The following is a 20,243-nucleotide window of genomic DNA, read 5'->3' as shown; positions in this document are numbered from 1 at the left end:
TCTCCCTGGTTAATAGCTGCTGTTAACAAAATAGAATGTATTAACAAAAATGTATTCTGCACATAAAAACCACAAAACAAATAGATAGAAATATAATTATGTCTGTCTCCCCGTCTGTATATATCTCTGTCTATCTCTTTGTCTATCTGTCTCTTTCTCCGTCTGTCTCAATCTCTTTCCCTGTCTTTCTCTTTCCCTCTGTCTCTTTCCCTGTGTCTGTCTCTTACTCTGTCTGTCGCTTTCCCTCTCTTTCCCTGTCTGTCTGTTTCCCTGTGTGTCTCTTAACGTGTCTCTCTCTTTCCCTGTCTGCCTCTTTTCCTGTCTGTGTCTGTCTCTTTCCCTGGCTGCATTGTGACACACCAACATTCCATAAAAGGGCGTGGCTGCGCATTCTTCTGAAGTTCTGGCTGCACTGTGGCTCTCAGCTCCATTCGCTTTAATGGAGGCAGGTTTTTTGGCGAATAACTAAAGCGCGGGGTTAAAATTTCCCCTCAAAACATAGCCTATGACGCTCTCGGGGTCCAGAAGTATGAGTGTGCAAAATTTTGTGGCTGTAGCTGCGACGATGCAGATGCCAATCCCGGACATACATACACACATTCAGCTTTATATATTAGATATATAATAATAACAACAATACAAAAAAAATAAAAATATATATATATATATATATAAATATATATTTTTTTTATTTAAGTAAATCTGATAAATGTCTATAAATATATATTAAATATAATAGAAAATATATAAAATAAATATATATTTCAGATATAGATTTATATATAATTTACCATATATTTTATATATCTAAATATATAAATATATGGTAAATTATATATAAATCTATATCTAAAATATATATTTATTTTCTATTATATTTATATAGTATATATTATTATATTTAATATATTATATATTTATAGATATTTAATTTTTTGTTATTGTTGTTTATAAGATATATATTTATATTATATATATTTATAGATTATATTTCAGATTTTTTTTTATTATATTTAACATATTACATATATATTTATAAATTGTTATATCCATATATTTACTATATATATATATATATATATATATATTTACTATATATATATTTACTATATATATATATATATATATATATATATATATACACATACACACACATATTATTTATATATATATATATACACACACACATACATACACACACACAGTACAGACCAAAAGTTTGGACACACCTTCTCATCTCTAGAACAACTATTAAGAGGAGACTTTGTGCAGCAGCCCTTCATGGTAAAATAGCTGCTAGGAAACCACTGCTAAGGACAGGCAACAAGCAGAAGAGACTTGTTTGGGATAAAGAACACAAGGAATGGACATTAGACCAGTGGAAATCTGTGCTTTGGTCTGATGAGTCCAAATTTGAGATCTTTGGATCCCACCACTGTGTCTTTGTAGAAAAGGTGAACGGATGGACTTTACATGGCTGGTTCCCACCGTGAAGCATGAAGGGGGAGGTGTGATGGTGTGGGGGTGCTTTGCTGGTGACACTATTGGGGATTTATTCAAAATTGAAGGCATACAGAACCAGCATGGCTACCACAGCATCTTGCAGTGGCATGCTATTCCATCCGGTTTGCGTTTAGTTGGACCATCATTTATTTTTCAACAGGACAATGACCCCAAACACACCTCCAGGCTGTGTAAGGGCTATTTGACTAAGAAGGAGAGTGATGGGGTGCTACGCCAGATGACCTGGCCTCCACAGTCACCAGACCTGAACCCAATCGAGATGGTTTGGGGTGAGCTGGACCGCAGAGTGAAGGCAAAAGGGCCAACAAGTGCTAAGCATCTCTGGGAACTCCTTCAAGACTGTTGGAAAACCATTTCCGGTGACTACCTCTTGAAGCTCATCAAGAGAATGCCAAGAGTGTGCAAAGCAGTAATCAAAGCAAAAGGTGGCTACTCTGAAGAACCTAGAATATAAGACATATCTTCAGTTGTTTCACACTTTTTTTTAAGTATTTCATTCCACATGTTAATTCAGTTTTGATGCCTTCAAAGTGAATCTACAATTTTCAGAGTCATGAAAATTTATAATTTAGAAATATATGTCATATATAAAATATATATATCATAAATATAATATATACAATATATATATTTATTGGATATATTTATATATTTAGCATATATTTTATATTTCTTAGATATTATTATATTTAATATATTATATATTTACAGATTATATCTATATCTATATACAGTACAGACCAAAAGTTTGGACACACCTCATTCAATGACTATTCTTTATATATATATATATATATATATATATATATATATATATATATATATACATACATACATATATGTATATACACATACACACACACACACACACGTGCATAAAGCTAGCGCATGCAAATAACCATAATATACCATTGTGCTCCATACACTTTCTTTTTTCCCTTCTGGAAATTTATATTTACTCGTCACACGCTTTATTATAAAATGTTTGGAAATGTAGTGTGATTAAGAAAAAAATGATATTTTGTCCTCCCTCAACATCACTACCTTTTCATTATTTAATTGGCCGGCTCAGGACTGCGGCCCAATAATGGCAAATCAATGGTATTACAGCTAAAAGAGCAATTTCCTTGGGTCTACCCTGGTTTGTAACACTGGAAAGCATTTAATATTTCATCACACATAATGAACACAATTGGTGTGCATGAAAACAGAATTACTGGCGGAGTGAACCAGGAGGAAAGCTGCGGCTTTAGTCGGGATCTTTATGAGGTTGCCCGGGATCAGGGCTCTGGGGAGCGGCTGAGTTGATCAGCAGCACACTGCGCTCCGCTCTGCGCTCTCGGGGGACGCAGAAGACGAGGGGAAAAAAAAGAAGCAACATTCAAACATGATCAATTGAAAATATTCGCTGTGAGCTTAGGAGAAAAAAAAAAGAAAAAACCATGAGGCCAGATAGCTGATATTTCCCTGGATTATTGATGTCTGTTACAGGCCAAACAATGTCCACCGAGCCACCTGATCGCGGTGGTTTGATAATTGATTGCGATATTGATTCAGTGCACAGAGATGTTCACGGCTGGAAAGTACATGGAGATGGATGGTCGGGGCGCATTTTATGTAGACAGATTACAGTGACATTCAATAACCCTGTCAATTACTACCGAATGTGTATTTCTGGCTTTTAAAGGACTTTCAAAGCTGCATGGTGGTGACCGAGGGCGCACCGGGGGTACAGAGTTCTGTCACTTGTAAATGATTTTATTAGGATCAATATGTTTGTGCTGCTAGGAATCTGACTATATTATAGTGTCCCCCACTAAAGAAGCACTAGAACTGCACTTCTTCACCCTGATTGTCACACCTCTATACATAGTGTACTTATTCCCATATAGATCAATCTCCTATTTTCTTCCCTTCAGTCTCCATCTTGATTCCTACCACTCACTCTGCATTGTATTCCTCTACGCTCTGCTATGACTAGCTAGAACGGAGACCATCAATATCTGCCGGGATGACAGTCTGATTACGTTATCTTCTATATATTCTCCTAAATTTGCTAATATATTATGAGTATATAAGTCAGGGAGGCTGAATTCTGAACTACTACATAATAACTGTCAGAGGCCCCGTGTAGTCATCATCATTATCTCTGATATTAGAGGACTCATCTGTGGAGGACTTCAATGGTACACTCTGTGCAGTTCCATCATACAGGAGCTTATACATGGTGTACTTATTCACCACCACTCAATTAATTCTCCATGGATGTCATAGATAGTTGAGTACAACACAGAAATGCCCCCTTCCCCCATTTAGAATGGAATACCACTCCATTCATTTTCTGTGACATCTAGAAATCGAGCACCTCGCAGAAATGCCTGGTCAGAACGGAGTAGTGGTTGGACATGTCCACTACCACTCTATCCATTCTTCATGACTGTCGCAGATTGCCACATATAACATTGAAATAGCCCTCAATATGGAGTGGTGGTCACACAAGACCACCACTCCATCCATTCTCTACCAACACCACTCCATCCATTCTCTACCACCACTCCATCCATTCTCTACCACCACCACCACCACTCCATCCATTCTCTACCACCACCACCACTCCATCCATTCTCTACCACCACTCCATCCATTCTCTACCACCACCACCACTCCATCCATTCTCTACCACCACCACCACTCCATCCATTCTCTACCACCACTCCATCCATTCTCTACCACCACCACCACTCCATCCATTCTCTACGACTGCAGGAAATAGCTGAATACAACTCTGTGATGCCCTCCTTTTCCCATAAGAATGTAGCGATGGTGGTACATGACCACCACCACTCCATCCATTCTGCATGAAATAGCTGAGTACAACGCTGATATGCCCACCTTCTCCTGTCAGAATGAAGCGGTGGTTGCACATGACCACCACCACCACCACCACCACCACCACCACTCCATCCATTCTCTATGACTGCAGGAAATAGCCTAGTACAACTCTGTGATGCCCCACTTTCCCATGAAAATGTAGTGATGGTGGTACATGAAAACCACAACTCCATCCATTCTCCATGACTGCATGAAATAGCTGAGTACAACGCGGATATGCCCCCCTTCCCCCGTCAGAATGGAACGGTGGTCAAACATGACCACCACCACTCCACCCATTCTCTACGACTGCAGGAAATAGCAGAGTACAACTCTGTGATGCCTCCCTTCTCCTATAAGAATGTAGAGATGGTGGTACATGACCACCACCACTCCATCCATTCTGCATGATTGCAGGAAATAGCTGAGTACAACACTGATATGCCCCCCCTTCCCCCATTAGAATGGAACGGTGATTGCACCTGACCACCACCACTCCATCCATTCTCTACGACTGTAGGAAATAGCTGATTACAACGCTGAAATGCCCTCTTCTCCTGTCAGAATAGAGCGGTGGTCGCACATGACCACCACCACTCCCTCCGTTATCTATGACTGCAGGAAATAGCCAAATGAAATGCTGATATGCCCCCTTTATCCCATCAGAATAGCTTGGTGGTCACCCATGTCCACCACTCCATCCGTTCACCATGTACGGCGCTCAAGGCCAGTCCGTAGGAGTTTCAGAGCCCTGTTCTCGGGCAGATGATGTCCGTTAATGCTAATAATAACCCTTTAGCTGAGAAAGCGGCCACTGTAGTATGGAGGTACACAGGATTACAGAGCTCTTAAAGACTAAAAATGTCCGAAGAAACATAATTATGGTCGAAAGGCTTCCACAAAACGAGAAAGAGGTCACTGGCTTTCCCTTCTTCACTCACCGGGCTTTGTTGCCATTTTTCAATAATTTTATATGCAATTATTTAATAGAGACAACATATAACACATCCTTGCTTTGGAACTAAATTCATATTTGTGGGGTTAATGGTAATAAGAGTAGATATATTTAGGCACAATATACAGCAACGTATCTCAGATGCCTACAAAAGAATCCCCAAATTGCAGGATACAATGTGCCACCAGAGGTTACGGCATAAAGCTGGATTGTAGCACACTCTGGGGTAGTTTGAGGAAGGATTATTTTTCATGAACTATTGTGGATACAAGACGAGACCCCAGGAGAGCGCTTTAGATAGACATCGCACAATCCAGAATATAAATTAAGGCCAAGGATCAGCAGGTAGAAGGGGTCAGCTAGGGTCTGGCCATTCATTTTTAATCTATGTGCCGCTCTGTGTTCTTTATGGAGGAGATTATCTCACGCCGAACCAAATCTCTGACAAAGAGAAGACGTGCTACTTTTCCTGGCAGAAGCAGCATGTACAGACAGCTAAACCAGAGCCAAAGGGCTCGCCCTACGCACTCTCGCTCTGGCGCTGTGCTAATAGTGCATGCACACCATCTGGAGCCTGGCTCCGACTGAGCTGGTGCTTTGGAGCCTTGAACACTCCTTCGCACCCTCAGCTGTATCACTGTACGTACATGTGCTCTTTAGCACTGCCAGAGGGAGGTGGACAGACAGTAATTGTACAGACAGGAAACACATCTGTCAACTTACACTAATTCCAGGAGCCAACAGGCAAATACTGAGCCGAGTGTCACAGAAGCGTGAAATGCAGACAGGGCAGATAAGCTCGGTGCACACACGCTGCCTATCGTGGAGCTTATGGAAGACTCAAATGTAGGATCTGGGCTCTTATTCTGCATCAGAACCATTAAATATTTCTATATAACCATAAACCATATAACCTAATTCGGACAACGTTTTCTTCACGCATGGAACCCATCCCTACTATAGCTGTCCATGGAGTTTCATGGACCAAGAGGTCCACACCGAAACAAGGAGACGTGCGGTTTTGAGTCGAGTCATGAATAGAAGTTGGAAGCCCTCCGTGTTTCACTTATTGTTTAGCCGGGTTCACACGAGTGTATTTCACGGTCAGTATACAGATCGAAACTAAGCACCGGTCTCCCAACCTCATGCAGACGACGTTTTCTTCGCGCATGGAACCCATCCCTACTATAGATGTCTATGGAGTTTCATGGACCAAGAGGTCCACACCGAAACAAGGAGACGTGCGGTTTTGAGTCGAGTCATGAATAGAAGTTGGAAGCCCTCCGTGTTTCACTTATTGTTTAGCCGGGTTCACACGAGTGTATTTCACGGTCAGTATACAGATCGAAACTAAGCACCGGTCTCCCAACCTCATGCAGACGACGTTTTCTTCGCGCATGGAACCCATCCCTACTATAGATGTCTATGGAGTTTCATGGACCAAGAGGTCCACACCGAAACAAGAAGACATGTGCGGTTTTGAGTCGAGTCATGAATAGAAGTTGGAGCCCATCCGTGTTTCACTTATTGTTTGTCCGGGTTCACACGGGCATATTTCACGGTCAGTATACAGATCGAAACTAAGCACCGGTCTCCCAACCAAAATGGTTAGCCTTGTAGACATATGCAAGGGCTTTAAGTTTGCGTGTTTAGACGAAGCTTTATCATCCAAAAAATATGCTCTTGTGAACCCGACTTTTGATAGGAAAGGCTTAAAGGGGTTGTCCAGTCTAAATTGATAAGTCTGCAGACTTGTGAATCCTCACATCGCGCGCACTGCGAGGATTTGCCTGTGTCGGAGCTGGGAACGGCGGTGAGGTGGCCATCAATCTGTGATATGCAGACTCCCTGTCAGAATTCAGCAGAATGGCGGCCTCGCTCAATGACTTGTGAATCCTCATATCGCGCGCACTGAGGAATTGCTGACGTCGGAGACAGGAACAGTGGCGCACGTGGTCATATGTATGCGATATGCACACTCCTCACCAAAATTCGGCTAGTGGATGGTGACCTCACTCAATGCATAAAATGACTGCAGACTTGTGAATCCTCACATCGTGCGCACTAAGGATGTGTCGGTGATGGGAATGGTGGTCACGTGGCCGTGAGTATGCGATATGCACACTCCTCACCAGAATTCGGTAAGTGGATGGCGGCCTCACTCAATGCATAGAGTGACTGCAGACTTGTGAATCCTCACATCGCACACACTGTGTGCTGGTATCAGAGCTAGGAACTGTGGACACGTGGCCGCCAGTATGTGATATGCACACTGCCTGCCAGAATTCGACTAGTGGATGGCGGCATCACTCAATGCATAAAGTGACTGCATACTTGTTAATCCTCACATCGTTCGCACTAAGGATGTATCAGGGACGGTGGTCACGTACCATCAGTATACGATATGCACACACTCCTCACCCGAATTCGGCTAGGGTATGGTGGCCTCACTCAATGTATAAAGTGACTGCAGACTTGTTAATCCTCACATCATGTGCACTAAGGATGTATCAGCGACGGGGACGGTGGTCACGTGCCATCAGTATACGACATGCAAACACTCCTCACCACAATTCGGCTAGGGGATGGTGGCCTCACTCAATGTATAAAGTGACTGCAGACTTGTTAATCCTCACATTGTGCGCACTGTGTGCAGTAAGGATTTGCTGGGATTGGAGACGGGAATGGTGGTAACATGGCCGCCAGTATATGATATGCACACTCCCCATCAGAATTTGTCTAGGGTATGGCGGCCTCACTCAATGCATAGAGTGACTGCAGACTTGTTAATCCTCACATCGTGCACACTGTGTGCAGTAAGGATTTGCTAGGATTGGAGACGGGAATGGTGGTAACATGGCCGCCAGTATATGATATGCACACTCCCCATCAGAATTTGTCTAGGGTATGGCGGCCTCACTCAATGTATAAAGTGACTGCAGACTTGTTAATCCTCACATCGTGCGCACTGTGTGCAGTAAGGATTTGCTGGGATTGGAGACGGGAATGGTGGTAACATGGCCGCCAGTATATGATATGCACACTCCCCATCAGAATTTGTCTAGCGTATGGCGGCCTCACTCAATGCATAGAGTGACTGCAGACTTATCGTTAACTCCTTTAAGTTACCAGAATAAGAAAACTTGCTGGTAAAAACGGACAAAGGGTCCAACACTAATAAAAATCGGATAAAAAATTTAAATTAACCCATTTTTTGGCGTGTCAGAAAAATCACTGATGTCTGAAGGAGTCCTAGGTGTACGCAGGAAGACCGGTAGCGCGCAGTGTCAGTGTGCAGAAAGCAATATCCCTTTGCTGCTAAACGCTTCTAATATCGCTGACGCCGGCTTTTTATGCCGTTTTAAGCTTTTGTGTCAAAAGCAAAAAATGTCTACACACAGACAGCACTACAATTCCCAGAGATAATACATCAATAACAATTATAGGCAGCGGATACGAGAGGCAGACAGACTGACAGCCGGCTGACAGATGCCAGGTGATCTCTCTGTCAAGGCGCTCGGAGGAGGATGAAAGCGAGCCTGACTTACCTTTTCTGAGTAGTGTTCGGTGGGCAGGGGAGGATATTCGCACTGTTCTATCTTCTGACACAGGGAAAACAAGTTCATTTTGTCGCCGTAGAACGGGCTCTGAAGAGCTGCCATCTGCACGGGAGAAGGGGAAGCTAATTACACATCTAATACAACATATGAAAGGTGTTTAGGAAGGCGGAAAGAAAACACGGAACAACATTACCTGCAAATCGAAAAACCGGAAAAGATCAAAAGAGGCAGCGAAGACGCAAGAACGGACCCCAGATTGGGACCCTCCAATAGAAAATTATAAATCCGTAATGACGTGACAAATTGGGTGGATCTGCTGTAAACGTAACACAGTGAACTATTCGGGACATACAGACTAAAAAAAACCATGACCCTCTTAGAACTCTGACTGGCAGCTGTTGGGGCCATTATTAGTATTGGGGGGTCTCATAGATGGTAGAAGTGTCTTTGGGCCCCCTTATTCGGCAAGGCAGACTAGATGCAGAAATTCAGTCCACATCTCCTGGACCAAAGCTGCACACGCGGGACCGTCCTGCCATACATAGGGACCTACCGTATATACATTCTCTTCTCTTGGGGATCAAGCTGCTGCACACAACAATTTATCACATAATCTTTATTTATACAACAAAATCTAGGAGTTTACTAATATTTTTAGTTTTATTGAAACACCGGCTGTAGTGTGGCCTCTGTGGATCACAACCCCTCTCCATATGCCCCACCGGAGCTCATAGTTGGGGTCCCTCGCACCTATCTACATTGTCTTCTCTTCGGAATCGAGCTGCTGCACACAACAATCTACAAAGTCTAGGAATTTGCAAATATTTCTAGTATTATTGAAACACAGGCTGTAGTGTGGCCTCTGTGGATCACAACCCCTCTCCATTTGCGCCACCAAGGCTCATAGATGGGGCCCCTCTGACTCATATACATTCTCTTCTCTTCGGGATCCTGCTTCCGCACCACAATCTGTCACATAAGCTTTATTTATACAACAAAGTCTAGGAGTTTCCTAATATTTCTGGTATCATTAAAACAAAGGCCTTTGTGGATCACAACCCCTCTCCGTTTGCCAACTCATGCTCATAGATGGGGCCCCCAAACCCATATACATTCTCTTTTCTTGGGGATCGAGCTGCTGCATGACAATCTATCCAATAAGCTTTATTTATACAACAGAGTCAGGGAGTTTCCTAATATTTCTAGTATTATTGAAACACATGCTGTAATGTGGCCTCTGTGGATCACAACCCCTCTCCGTTTGCTCACCAGGGCTCATAGATGGGGTCCCTCTGACCCATATACATTCTCTTCGGGATCAAGCTGCTGTACACAACAATCAAATAAGCTTTATTTAGTTTACTAATATTGCTAGTATTATTGAAATACCGGCTGTAGTGTGGCCTCTGTGGATCACAACCCCTCTTTCTTTGCCCCACCAGGGCTCATAGATGGGGCCCCTCTGACCCATATACATTGTCTCCTCTTCGGGATCGAGCTGCTGCATTACAATCTATCCAATAAGCTTTATTTATACAACAGAGTCAAGGAGTTTTCTAATATTTCTAGTATTATTGAAACACATGCTGTAATGTGGCCTCTGTGGATCACAACCTCTCTCAGTTTGCTCATCAGGGCTCATAGATGGGGACCCTTTGACCCATATATATTCTCTTCGGGATCGAGCTGCTGCACACAACAATCAAATAAGCTTTATTTAGTTAACTAATATTGCTAGTATTATTGAAACACCGGCTGCAGTGTGGCCTCTGTGGATCGCAACCCCTCTCCATATGCCCCACCAGGGTCCCTCACTCTCGGAGCCAGAGTGTAAATCTGTTAGAAGAAGCTAGTCATATTAATGAAACACTACATTTAAAGAGGTTTTCCGGTTTCAGACACCACTGGCTGGCCTTTGAAGAAGAAAAAAAATCTCACCCTCCCCAGGTCCAGCACTGAGTCTCCGCTGCTACTCTATTACTGACCAAGAACTGGGCTCAGTGGCTTGTGCCGTCAACACAGACTGAGTGCCATTATTTGCTGTAGTGACGTCAGCCAATACCTGACACTAGGATCGGTGGCAGAGGCTGGACCTGGGGAGGGTAAACAATGCATAGTTTTCTTAAAACAAACAGTAGCTAGCCAGACATTAAAAGGCTTTTCCAATTTCGGAAAACCTTTGTCTCCAGATGCAATTTCATTGCTACCTAACCTGTGAATAGGTGATATCTTGTTTTCACCAGACAAGCCTGTTAAGGCTTTGTTCCATCAGTTCCAGTATTTTTGATGGAAAAGATCACAAAGTTAGCAGCTGGCTACCGGAATCCGATCAGAAACATGATGGACCCCGTTATAAGTCAATACGATCTTGTTGGGATCTATTTAGAATTGGAAAATTCAAAGTTCCATTACAAAAAGAAGCAGCGTCAGTAGTGTGAACAGAGACATAAAGAGTAGTGATGAGCAAATAGTAACTATTCATGATCGGATTATTCGTAATGAATCCCAAAGTATTATTCCGGCATTCATCAGAATCTGAACCCGAGCATTTTTCTTGTCGTGAAAAATACTGAAATAGTACTCGGGATTCGGAAAGCATTACCCAAACACGAATAGGTACTATTCGCCCCTCTTTAATAAAGAGGTTTCAATTCCAAAGGGGAAAAAAAGACACAGTATAATCCAAGTGGGATGTAGGATTGTGTCCTGGTTTATGTCTTGGGTAATCCCACCGTGTGTCCTGGATCTCCTTAACCTCTGAGTATTGTTTCCACCCCTAATGTGGAGTGTTATACCCGAAATGTGTCACTTATTTCTCTACCTATTTTGATAGTGGATATTAAATATTCGGAACAAATCCTATATACAATCTCTTGGCAGGAGCGGCCATATAGGGGCCCGAGAGGTTGGGGGGGCCCATTTCCAAAGCATGTTTATGAGCTTTTGGGCTTCAGAGGGTGCTTATACTTTTTTGCACACTGGCCCTTTTCTGTCCACATCTACCAGTGTCTCTTGGGCTGCAGAGGTTGCTTATACTCTTTTTGCACAGGGGCTCTTTTCTGTCTGTATCTGCTAGTGTCTCTTGGGCTGCAGATGGTGCTTATACTCTTTGTGGACAAGGGCTCTTTTCTGTCTGTATCTGCTAGTCTCTTGGGCTGCAGAGGGTGTTTATGCTCTTTGTGAACAAGGGCTCTTTTCTGTCTATCTGCTAGTCTCTTGGGCTGCATAGGGTGTTTATGCGCTTTGTGAACAAGGGCTCTTTTCTGTCTGTATCTGCTAGTCTCTTGGGCTGCAGAGGGTGCTTATGCTCTTTGTGAACAAGGGCTCTTTTCTGTCTGTATCTGCTAGTCTCTTGGGCTGCAGAGGGTGGTTATACTCTTTTTGCACAGGGGTTCTTTGCTGTCTGTATCTGCCAGTGTCCCTTGGGCTGTAGAGGGTGTTTCTACCCTTTTTCAACAGGGACCCTTTTCTGTCTGTATGTGCCAGTGTCTCTTGGGCTGAAAAGGGTGCTTATACTCTTTTTGCACAAGGGCTCTTTTCTGTCTGTATTCGCTAGTGTCTCTTGGGCTGCAGAGGGTGCTTATACTCTTTTTGCACAGGTTTTTTTGTTCTGTTTGTATCTGCCAGTGTCTTTTTGCACTGGGCCCTTTTTCTGTCTGTATTGGCTAGTGCCTTTTGGGTATGTAGTTCCTTCCTCCTGTTACTAGTGTGAACAGAGGCATAAGGAAATTCCACTCCCAAATGAAACAATCTGTAAACAGATGAGTATTTTCCATTTTTTTCAAGTATGTTAAGGAAAGGGAAAATAACTGCATTGCAAAAATATATATTTTTATACATAATAAGGGGCGCTCCGGATGAGGTTTTCTCAAGTAGAGGGAAGATTATAACGAGTGAATGAGCGGCATAAAGGAAGAATCCACAGACTATTGCTTTTTATTCTCAGTCTGCCTCCTCCGTCCGGGGCTCTCGTGGCCCTGAAAGGGTTAATCTTGCCTCCAGGTTCAGTAAGCAGCAGCAGCATGTTCCCACTGTGTCCGACCCCTCACTGTGTCCCAGCTGCTTATTAAACCATTATGTTATTGGAGAGCTCCTTGTCACTGTCCTTCACTGTCACCCCCCAGCACCGGAGCCGTTCTGCGGCCCCGTCCTAATGAGCTTATACTGGGTAATTGTTGATATTATCCTGTTTTGCTGTGAGCAGCGTGCGCTGCTCAGCTTGTTTCGGGGGGCCTTTTTCTTGGCTGATGTTTAATGCCTCTCGTTAGGATTTTAATAAGGGATTATTTGATAATTATTCTGCCCTTCCGTCCTTAGGTTAGATATTCTGTTCATTACTATGCATTGTGACACGGATACAATGCAGAATGAGTGTCCTTCCATGACAGACATTAAACCCCTATTGTGACAAAAGGAAGGGAAAAAAAAAAATCATTTCACATCCGCAAACGCCATTAGTGACACAGTCTAAACCGAAAACGCCACTGAATTATTCACAATGTGCAAAACAGACGCATTTAAATAAGCCAAAATATTAAGAAATAAAAAGCATTGCTGGTTATTTGGATACTATGAGAGTCAATATTCTAAAGGGAAAATAACAGACTTCAAATTATGTACCCGTCCAAATATGATCACCCCCCAATCCATCTCCATCCCAAAGGAAAACGTTACAGGTGCTGCAGCTCCACTTCTGAACACAAGAGGGCGGTAGAGTGCCCTTCACCCAATCAGCCAACAGATTTTTAGAGTTTTTGTTAAAAGTTAAAGTACAAGTCCCCGAGTCCCTCAGATGTTTAATGGAAAAGTTGGCTAAAAATCACTATGCTTGGCATGGCAGCTCCAGTGGATGTTCTTACCCAGCTTTCCCAGACTCCAGAATGTCAAATCGCCCTAGTTACCCTTTGACATGAGAAGAAGGGATGGGAAGTTATTGCATTGTACAGCTAAGGCTGCTTTCACACTACGTTTTTTTAACATGCGTCATGAACGTTTTTTTGCTGTAAAAGCGGATCCTGTTTTTACAAAGAAAAACGATGTGTTATTTTGCAGGATCCTGTCACTTTAAGTTTATGGGCGGGCATTGAAGTCATGTGATCGGGAGTGAGGGGAACTGAACGTGACAGACTGGGAGCCGGCATCTGACAGCTGCGGAGGCTCGTAACCAAGGTAAACATCGGGTAACTTGCTTGGATACCCGATATTTACCTTGGTTACGAGCGTCTGCAGCTGCTAGGAGCCGGGCTCCCTGCACACGTAACCAAGGTAAACATCGGGTAACTTGCTTGGATACCCAATATTTACCTTGGTTACGAGCGTCTGCAGCTGCTAGGAGCCGGGCTCCCTGCACACGTAACAAGGGAAACATCAGGTTTCTAAGCAAGTTACCCAATATTTACCTTGGTTACGAGCGTCTGCAGCTGCTAGGAGCCGGGCTCCCTGCACACGTAACCAAGGGAAACATTGGGTTTCTAAGCAAGTTACCCAATATTTACCTTGGTTACGAGCGTCTGCAGCTGCTAGGAGCCGGGCTCCCTGCACACGTAACCAAGGTAAACATCGGGTAACTTGCTTGGATACCCGATATTTACCTTGGTTATGAGCGTCTGCAGCTGCTAGGAGCCGGGCTCCCTGCACACGTAACAAGGGAAACATCGGGTATCCAAGCAAGTTACCCAATATTTACCTTGGTTACGAGCGTCTGCAGCTGCTAGGAGCCGGGCTCCCTACACACGTAACAAGGGAAACATCGGGTATCCAAGCAAGTTACCCAATATTTACCTTGGTTACGAGCGTCTGCAGCTGCTAGGAGCCGGGCTCCCTGCACACGTAACCAAGGTAAACATCGGGTAACTTGCTTGGATACTTAATATTTACCTTGGTTACAAGCGTCTGCAGCTGCTAGGAGCCGGGCTCCCTGCACACGTAACCAAGGTAAACATCGGGTATCCAAGCAAGTTACCCGATGTTTACCTTGGTTACGAGCCTCCGCAGCTCTCAGGCGGGGAGAGAGAGAGAGGAGAGGGAGGGGGAGAGAGGGAGGGGGAGAGGCTGATCATGACAGGCTGGTTTCTGGGCATGCTCAGTAGAGCAAGCAGGATCCTGTCTATCAGCATGCCAGCGTTCACATACGTTTGCCTGCAGTATAGTCAGGATCCAGCAATTTGCAGTATTTGGACGCAGCTCAAAAACGCTACAAGTAGCGTTTCTGAAAAAAGTTAAAAAACTGCAACTCGCTGGATCCTTACTATAACACACACAAACGCAGGTGAACGCATGTTGACGCGAGTCCATTGCAAATGCATTGAAATGAAAACACATTTGCACTGGATCCATTTTTGCGTTAAAAAAGCGTTCAGGACGCATGTTCAAAAAACGTAGTGTGGAAGCAGCCTAAGTGGAAACAACCATAGCGGTTGCAATAGCAGCCAACTATCTCACTAACTGATACAGCGAAGAAGCAGTTAAAAATAAAATGGTAACTGAAATGTAATACTGTATATTTAAAGGGGTTATCCATTTTTTTTTTTAGTTAATTTTTTTTTTCTCTTTTAAACTTAACCACATGCATTTTGGGCTTAAAATCACTTTTGCCATTGGGTTTCCTTAACAATTCTGTACCGTTTCCTTATATTACCTTGTACTTTAAATTTTAATGTGGTCTGTAGTCATAACTCAGCTGAAAGGAGCTCAGAAAAAAAAAAAAAATGTAGCTCACTGATGGATTCTCAGTTACCTCATTGTGCAGCCAGGCAAATTGTGCAAGATTATTTATTTATTATTTGTTTTTATGACACCAAATCACATAAAAGATTTTTTGGCTTAAAACGCATGCATTTACCTTAGAACATAAAAGGGTCCCAAAGGTAGGCAACTCCTTTAAGACGCCAGTACATGGACAGTCCGTTCATCCGTTAGTGAGAAATCAGGTTTAGAATTGATATGTTAATGAAGCTGAAGAGCTATGGTAGATTTGAAGCCTCCATCACTCCAGCTCTATTCTTCGCACAGTGTCGCCTCCTCCTGCATGACTGACAGCCTCTGTGCTGTGTGACTTCAGGCAAAGGAGCTGTCAGCTCTTTTTGAGCAGGAGGTGGCGGCACTGGGTGGGAAATAGAGCTGGAGTGACAAAGGTTTCAGATGTACAATACTTCTTCAGCCTCATTTGCATATCAATTCAAATGCTGATTTCTCAGTGACACCTCCTCCTGCTTGGCTTACCGCCTCTATGCTGTGTGACCTCAGATAAAGGAGCTGTCAGCTCCTTTCAAGCAGGAGGCGGCGGGGCTGGGTGGAGAATAGAGCTTGAGTGATGGAGACTTCAGATCTACCATAGTTTTTAGGCCTCATTTGCATATTAATTCAAACGCTGATTTCACAGTGATACCTCACCTCTATGCTGTGTGACCTCCGATAAAGGAGCACTCAGCTCCTTTGGAGCAGGAGGCAGCAGCACTGGGATGGGAATAGAGCTGGAGTGATGGAGGATTCAGACCTAACAGCTCTTCAGCCTCATTTCATATCAATTCAAATGCTGATTTCTCAGTGATGCCTCACCGCTATGCTGTGTGACCTCAGATAAAGGAGCATTCAGCTCCTTTGGAGCAGGAGGCAGCAGCACTGGGATGGGAATAGAGATGGAGTGATGGAGGATTCAGACCTAACATTGCTCTTCAGCCTCATTTCATATCAATTGAAATGCTGATTTCTCAGTGATGCCTCACCGCTATGCTGTGTGACCTCAGGTAAATGAGCACTCATCTCCTTTCAAGCAGGAGGCGGTGGCGCTGGGTGTGGAATAGAGCTGGAGTGACAGAGGTTTCAGATCTACCATAGCTCTTCAGCCTTATTTGCATATCAATTCAAATATTGATTTCTCAGAGATGCCTCCTCCTGCTTGGCAGACCACTTCTTTCTATGCAGTATGACTTAAGCAGGAGGCGGTAGTGCTGGGTTGGGAATAGAGCTGGAGTGACGAAGCATTCAGATATACCATGGTTCTTCAGCCTGATTTGCATATCAATTCAAACGCTGATTTCTCAGTGGTGCCTCCTCCTGCTTGGTTGACCGCCTCTATGCTGTGTGACTTCAGGCAGTCAGCTCCTTTTGAGCAGAAGGCAGTGGTGCTGGGTGGGGAATAGAGCTGGAGTGCCGGAGGCTTCAGATCTACAACAGCCTGATTTATGGTAGAAATAACGCTGATTTCTCAGTGACAGATGAACAGACTGGTCATGTAAAGGTAAGAACGAGTGACACATATAAAATCCTGCTTTCAGCATATCAGATTCCGATACGAACCTGTATATATTTACTATATAAACATTCATTAATTGACCCAAATTTTTTTTTTTGCAATGTGTGGATTGAACTTGAGAAAGATTTTCCACCCAGGATTCCAGATAGAAAAATCCACAGCACATATTCACCCTATTTGTTCCAGCCCCCATATCGCCCACCAGCGTGGTATACATATCCGCAGAAGGTGCTGGGTGAGTGGCAGATGAGATGACTCCTCCTTGGCATATTATCCTAATCTTGAAAAGACTGGAATAGGCGGTGCCAATTTTTAATAGTGCCACATAGGATGTAAAAAAAAAGGGTCACGGGGCGAGGAGTCTGGAGTGTTAAGAGCCGCCGGCGCGGGGCAGACGGGGTGAACCATGTGGTTTTTCACATGCCATCTCGTTTTCCATTTCTATATGTCTGTGTGCTCGGTGATGTGGGAGATCAAGACTAGAGTTGAGCAGACTGCTAATAATCCGGGTCCGGCGGATCCGTTGCAGGTTGTGAAAGAAGTCTGGATCCGATCCGGACCCATGTAAGTCAATGGTGAGCGGATCTGGGAAAAGAGAGAAAGAGAGAGAGAAAAAGAGAGAGAAAGAGAGAGAGAAAGAGAGAGAGAGAGAAAGAGAGAGAGAGAGAGAGAAAGAGAGAGAGAAAGAGAGCGAGAAAGAGAGAGAAAGAGAGAGAGAGAGAGAAAAAGAGAGAGAAAGAGCGGAAGAGAGAGCGGAAGAGAGAGCGGAAGAGAGCGAAAGAGAGCGGAAGAGAGAGAGAGAGAAAGAGAGCGAGAAAGAGAGAGAAAGAGAGAAAGAGAGAGAGAAAGAGAAAGAGAAAGAGAGAAAGAGAGCGAAAGAGAGCGGAAGAGAGCGGAAGAGAGCGAAAGAGAGCGAAAGAGAGAGAGAGAAAGAGAGCGAGAAAGAGAGAGAAAGAGAGAGAGAAAGAGAGAAAGAAAGAGAGAAAGAGAGAGAAAGAGAGAGAGAAAGAGAGAGAAAGAGAGAAAGAGAAAAAGAAAGAGAGAAAGAGCGAAAGAGAGCGGAAGAGAGCGAAAGAGAGCTGAAGAGAGAGAGAGAAAGAGAGAGAGAAAGAGAGAGCGAGAAAGAGAGCGAGAAAGAGAAAGAGAGAAAGAGAGAGAGAGAAAGAGAGAGAGAGAAAGAGAAAAAAATTGCCGAATCCGGATCGTGCAGCCGGATTCCCGGGTCCAAGTTGGACCTGGATCGGACGCTGAAACCGCGCGGATCCGGACTTTTCAAGTTTGGGTCCGGTCAACACTAATCAAGACATAAAGAGCGTTGGACTGTAATCTGTCTTGATCAGGCAACGAAATCGGTCAAAACGACTACAAAAGCCCAAATCGATGCCTCCGGTTTGGCACCAGGACGGGCAACTGTGCTCTACATTCGAGACAACCGTGAGTCACAGAGTCTTTCTTACATTCTACTTTGATCCGGTTGAACGCATTGACCCAAACCTCGAAAAGACGAAGCCTGGTAAATTGTGACTCGGATCCGGACGAGTGTTTAGTGCGCAGGAGAGGGAGACTTCAGGCGTTCTCCCCTAATAAGTGCGTCTGATGCCGGATCGGGGTCCGCATTTTGACATTTTGATTAGAACAATTACAGCTGAACGGCCAGATACCCAAACGTAAATGGGCCCACCACTCACGCGGCTGGTTAACCGGAATTGGAGGGGTCCACAGCCCGTCTTGTTAAGGCCAATAACGGCATCGCTTGTAGCAAGACAAGGGAAAACTTATTTTTATCTCGGCTGATTTATCTAGATGACAGACTCCCCCCAAAAATCCGAGATAACATGTCACGCTAAGGAGGAGGGGGGGCGCTATTAAAATTTGCGACTGGCCGTGGAGCTTGTGAGGATGACAGGGCAATGTAATAATGTCTATTACAGTGAAGTAGAGTAAAAAGGAAACATTGCTCCGATCAGACACTAAAGATGATTAACCCAGCACATGCCATCGTTACCATCTGCAGCGGCATTACCAGGCAGAGGAGGCCACGAGATGTATTATACAATATCTTATACGACTATGTGGAATATAATAGGAAAATCATCAAAACAATCTACCAAAACCATTATTTCACTAATTTATAAAAACTATAGAAGGCAACGGAGCAATTTTACTTTGAGTTCTATTTTATCGAGGCCATAAACCTTAGAAGCTGTAGACCAAAACACTGACCATTCGTGTTATCAATTGGTAATGAAGAGTGAGCACTACCATGCTCGGGTACTCAGTATTCGTAACTAGTGATGAGCGGGCACTACCATGCTCGGGTACTCAGTATTCGTAACTAGTGATGAGCGGGCACTACCATGCTCGGTTGCTCTGTATTCGTAACTAGTGATGAGCGGGCACTACCATGCTCGGTTGCTCTGTATTCGTAACTAGTGATGAGCGGGCACTACCATGCTCGGGTGCTTAGTACTCGTAACTAGTGATGAGCGGGCACTACCATGCTCGGGTGCTCAGTACTCGTAACTAGTGATGAGCGGGCACTACCATGCTCGGGTGCTCAGTACTCTTAACTAGTGATGTGCGGGCACTACCATGCTCGGGTGCTCGGTACTGGTAACTAGTGATGAGCGGGCACTACCATGCTCGGGTGCTTAGTACTCGTAACTAGTGATGAGCGGGCACTACCATGCTCGGGTGCTCAATACTTGTAACTAGTGATGAGCGAGCACTACCATGCTCAGGTGCTCTGTACTCGTAACTAGTGATGAGTGGGCACTACCATGCTCGGGTGCTCAGTACTCGTAACTAGTGATGAGCGGGCACTACCATGCTCAGGTGCTCAGTACTCATAACTAGTGATGAGCGGGCACTACCATGCTCGGGTGCTCAGTACTCGTAACTAGTGATGAGTGAGCACTACCATGCTCGGGTGCTCAGTACTCGTAACTAGTGATGTGCGGGCACTACCATGCTCGGGTGCTTAGTACTCGTAACTAGTGATGAGTGAGCACTACCATGCTCGGGTGCTCAGTACTCGTAACTAGTGATGTGCGGGCACTACCATGCTCGGGTGCTTAGT

At 44.1% G+C, this 20,243-nt stretch overlaps 1 protein-coding gene across 1 annotated transcript in view; it reads right to left on the bottom strand.

Moving 5' to 3' along the window:
• The window catches only part of NEK6 (NIMA related kinase 6), a 258,576-nt gene that overhangs the window by 7,709 nt on the left and 230,624 nt on the right, over window positions 1–20,243 (bottom strand). Inside the window, exon 10 of the mRNA XM_075322826.1 lies at window positions 8,899–9,012. Coding sequence (XP_075178941.1) covers window positions 8,899–9,012 — 114 coding nt within the window. The remainder of the gene's footprint in view (window positions 1–8,898; window positions 9,013–20,243) is intronic.

The sequence above is a fragment of the Anomaloglossus baeobatrachus genome, chromosome 9 (genome assembly GCF_048569485.1).
Source record: "Anomaloglossus baeobatrachus isolate aAnoBae1 chromosome 9, aAnoBae1.hap1, whole genome shotgun sequence".
NCBI classification, from domain to species: Eukaryota; Metazoa; Chordata; class Amphibia; order Anura; family Aromobatidae; genus Anomaloglossus; species Anomaloglossus baeobatrachus.
Note: the sequence above shows the minus strand (reverse complement) of the source record. Positions and strands in the feature narration are given on the sequence as shown.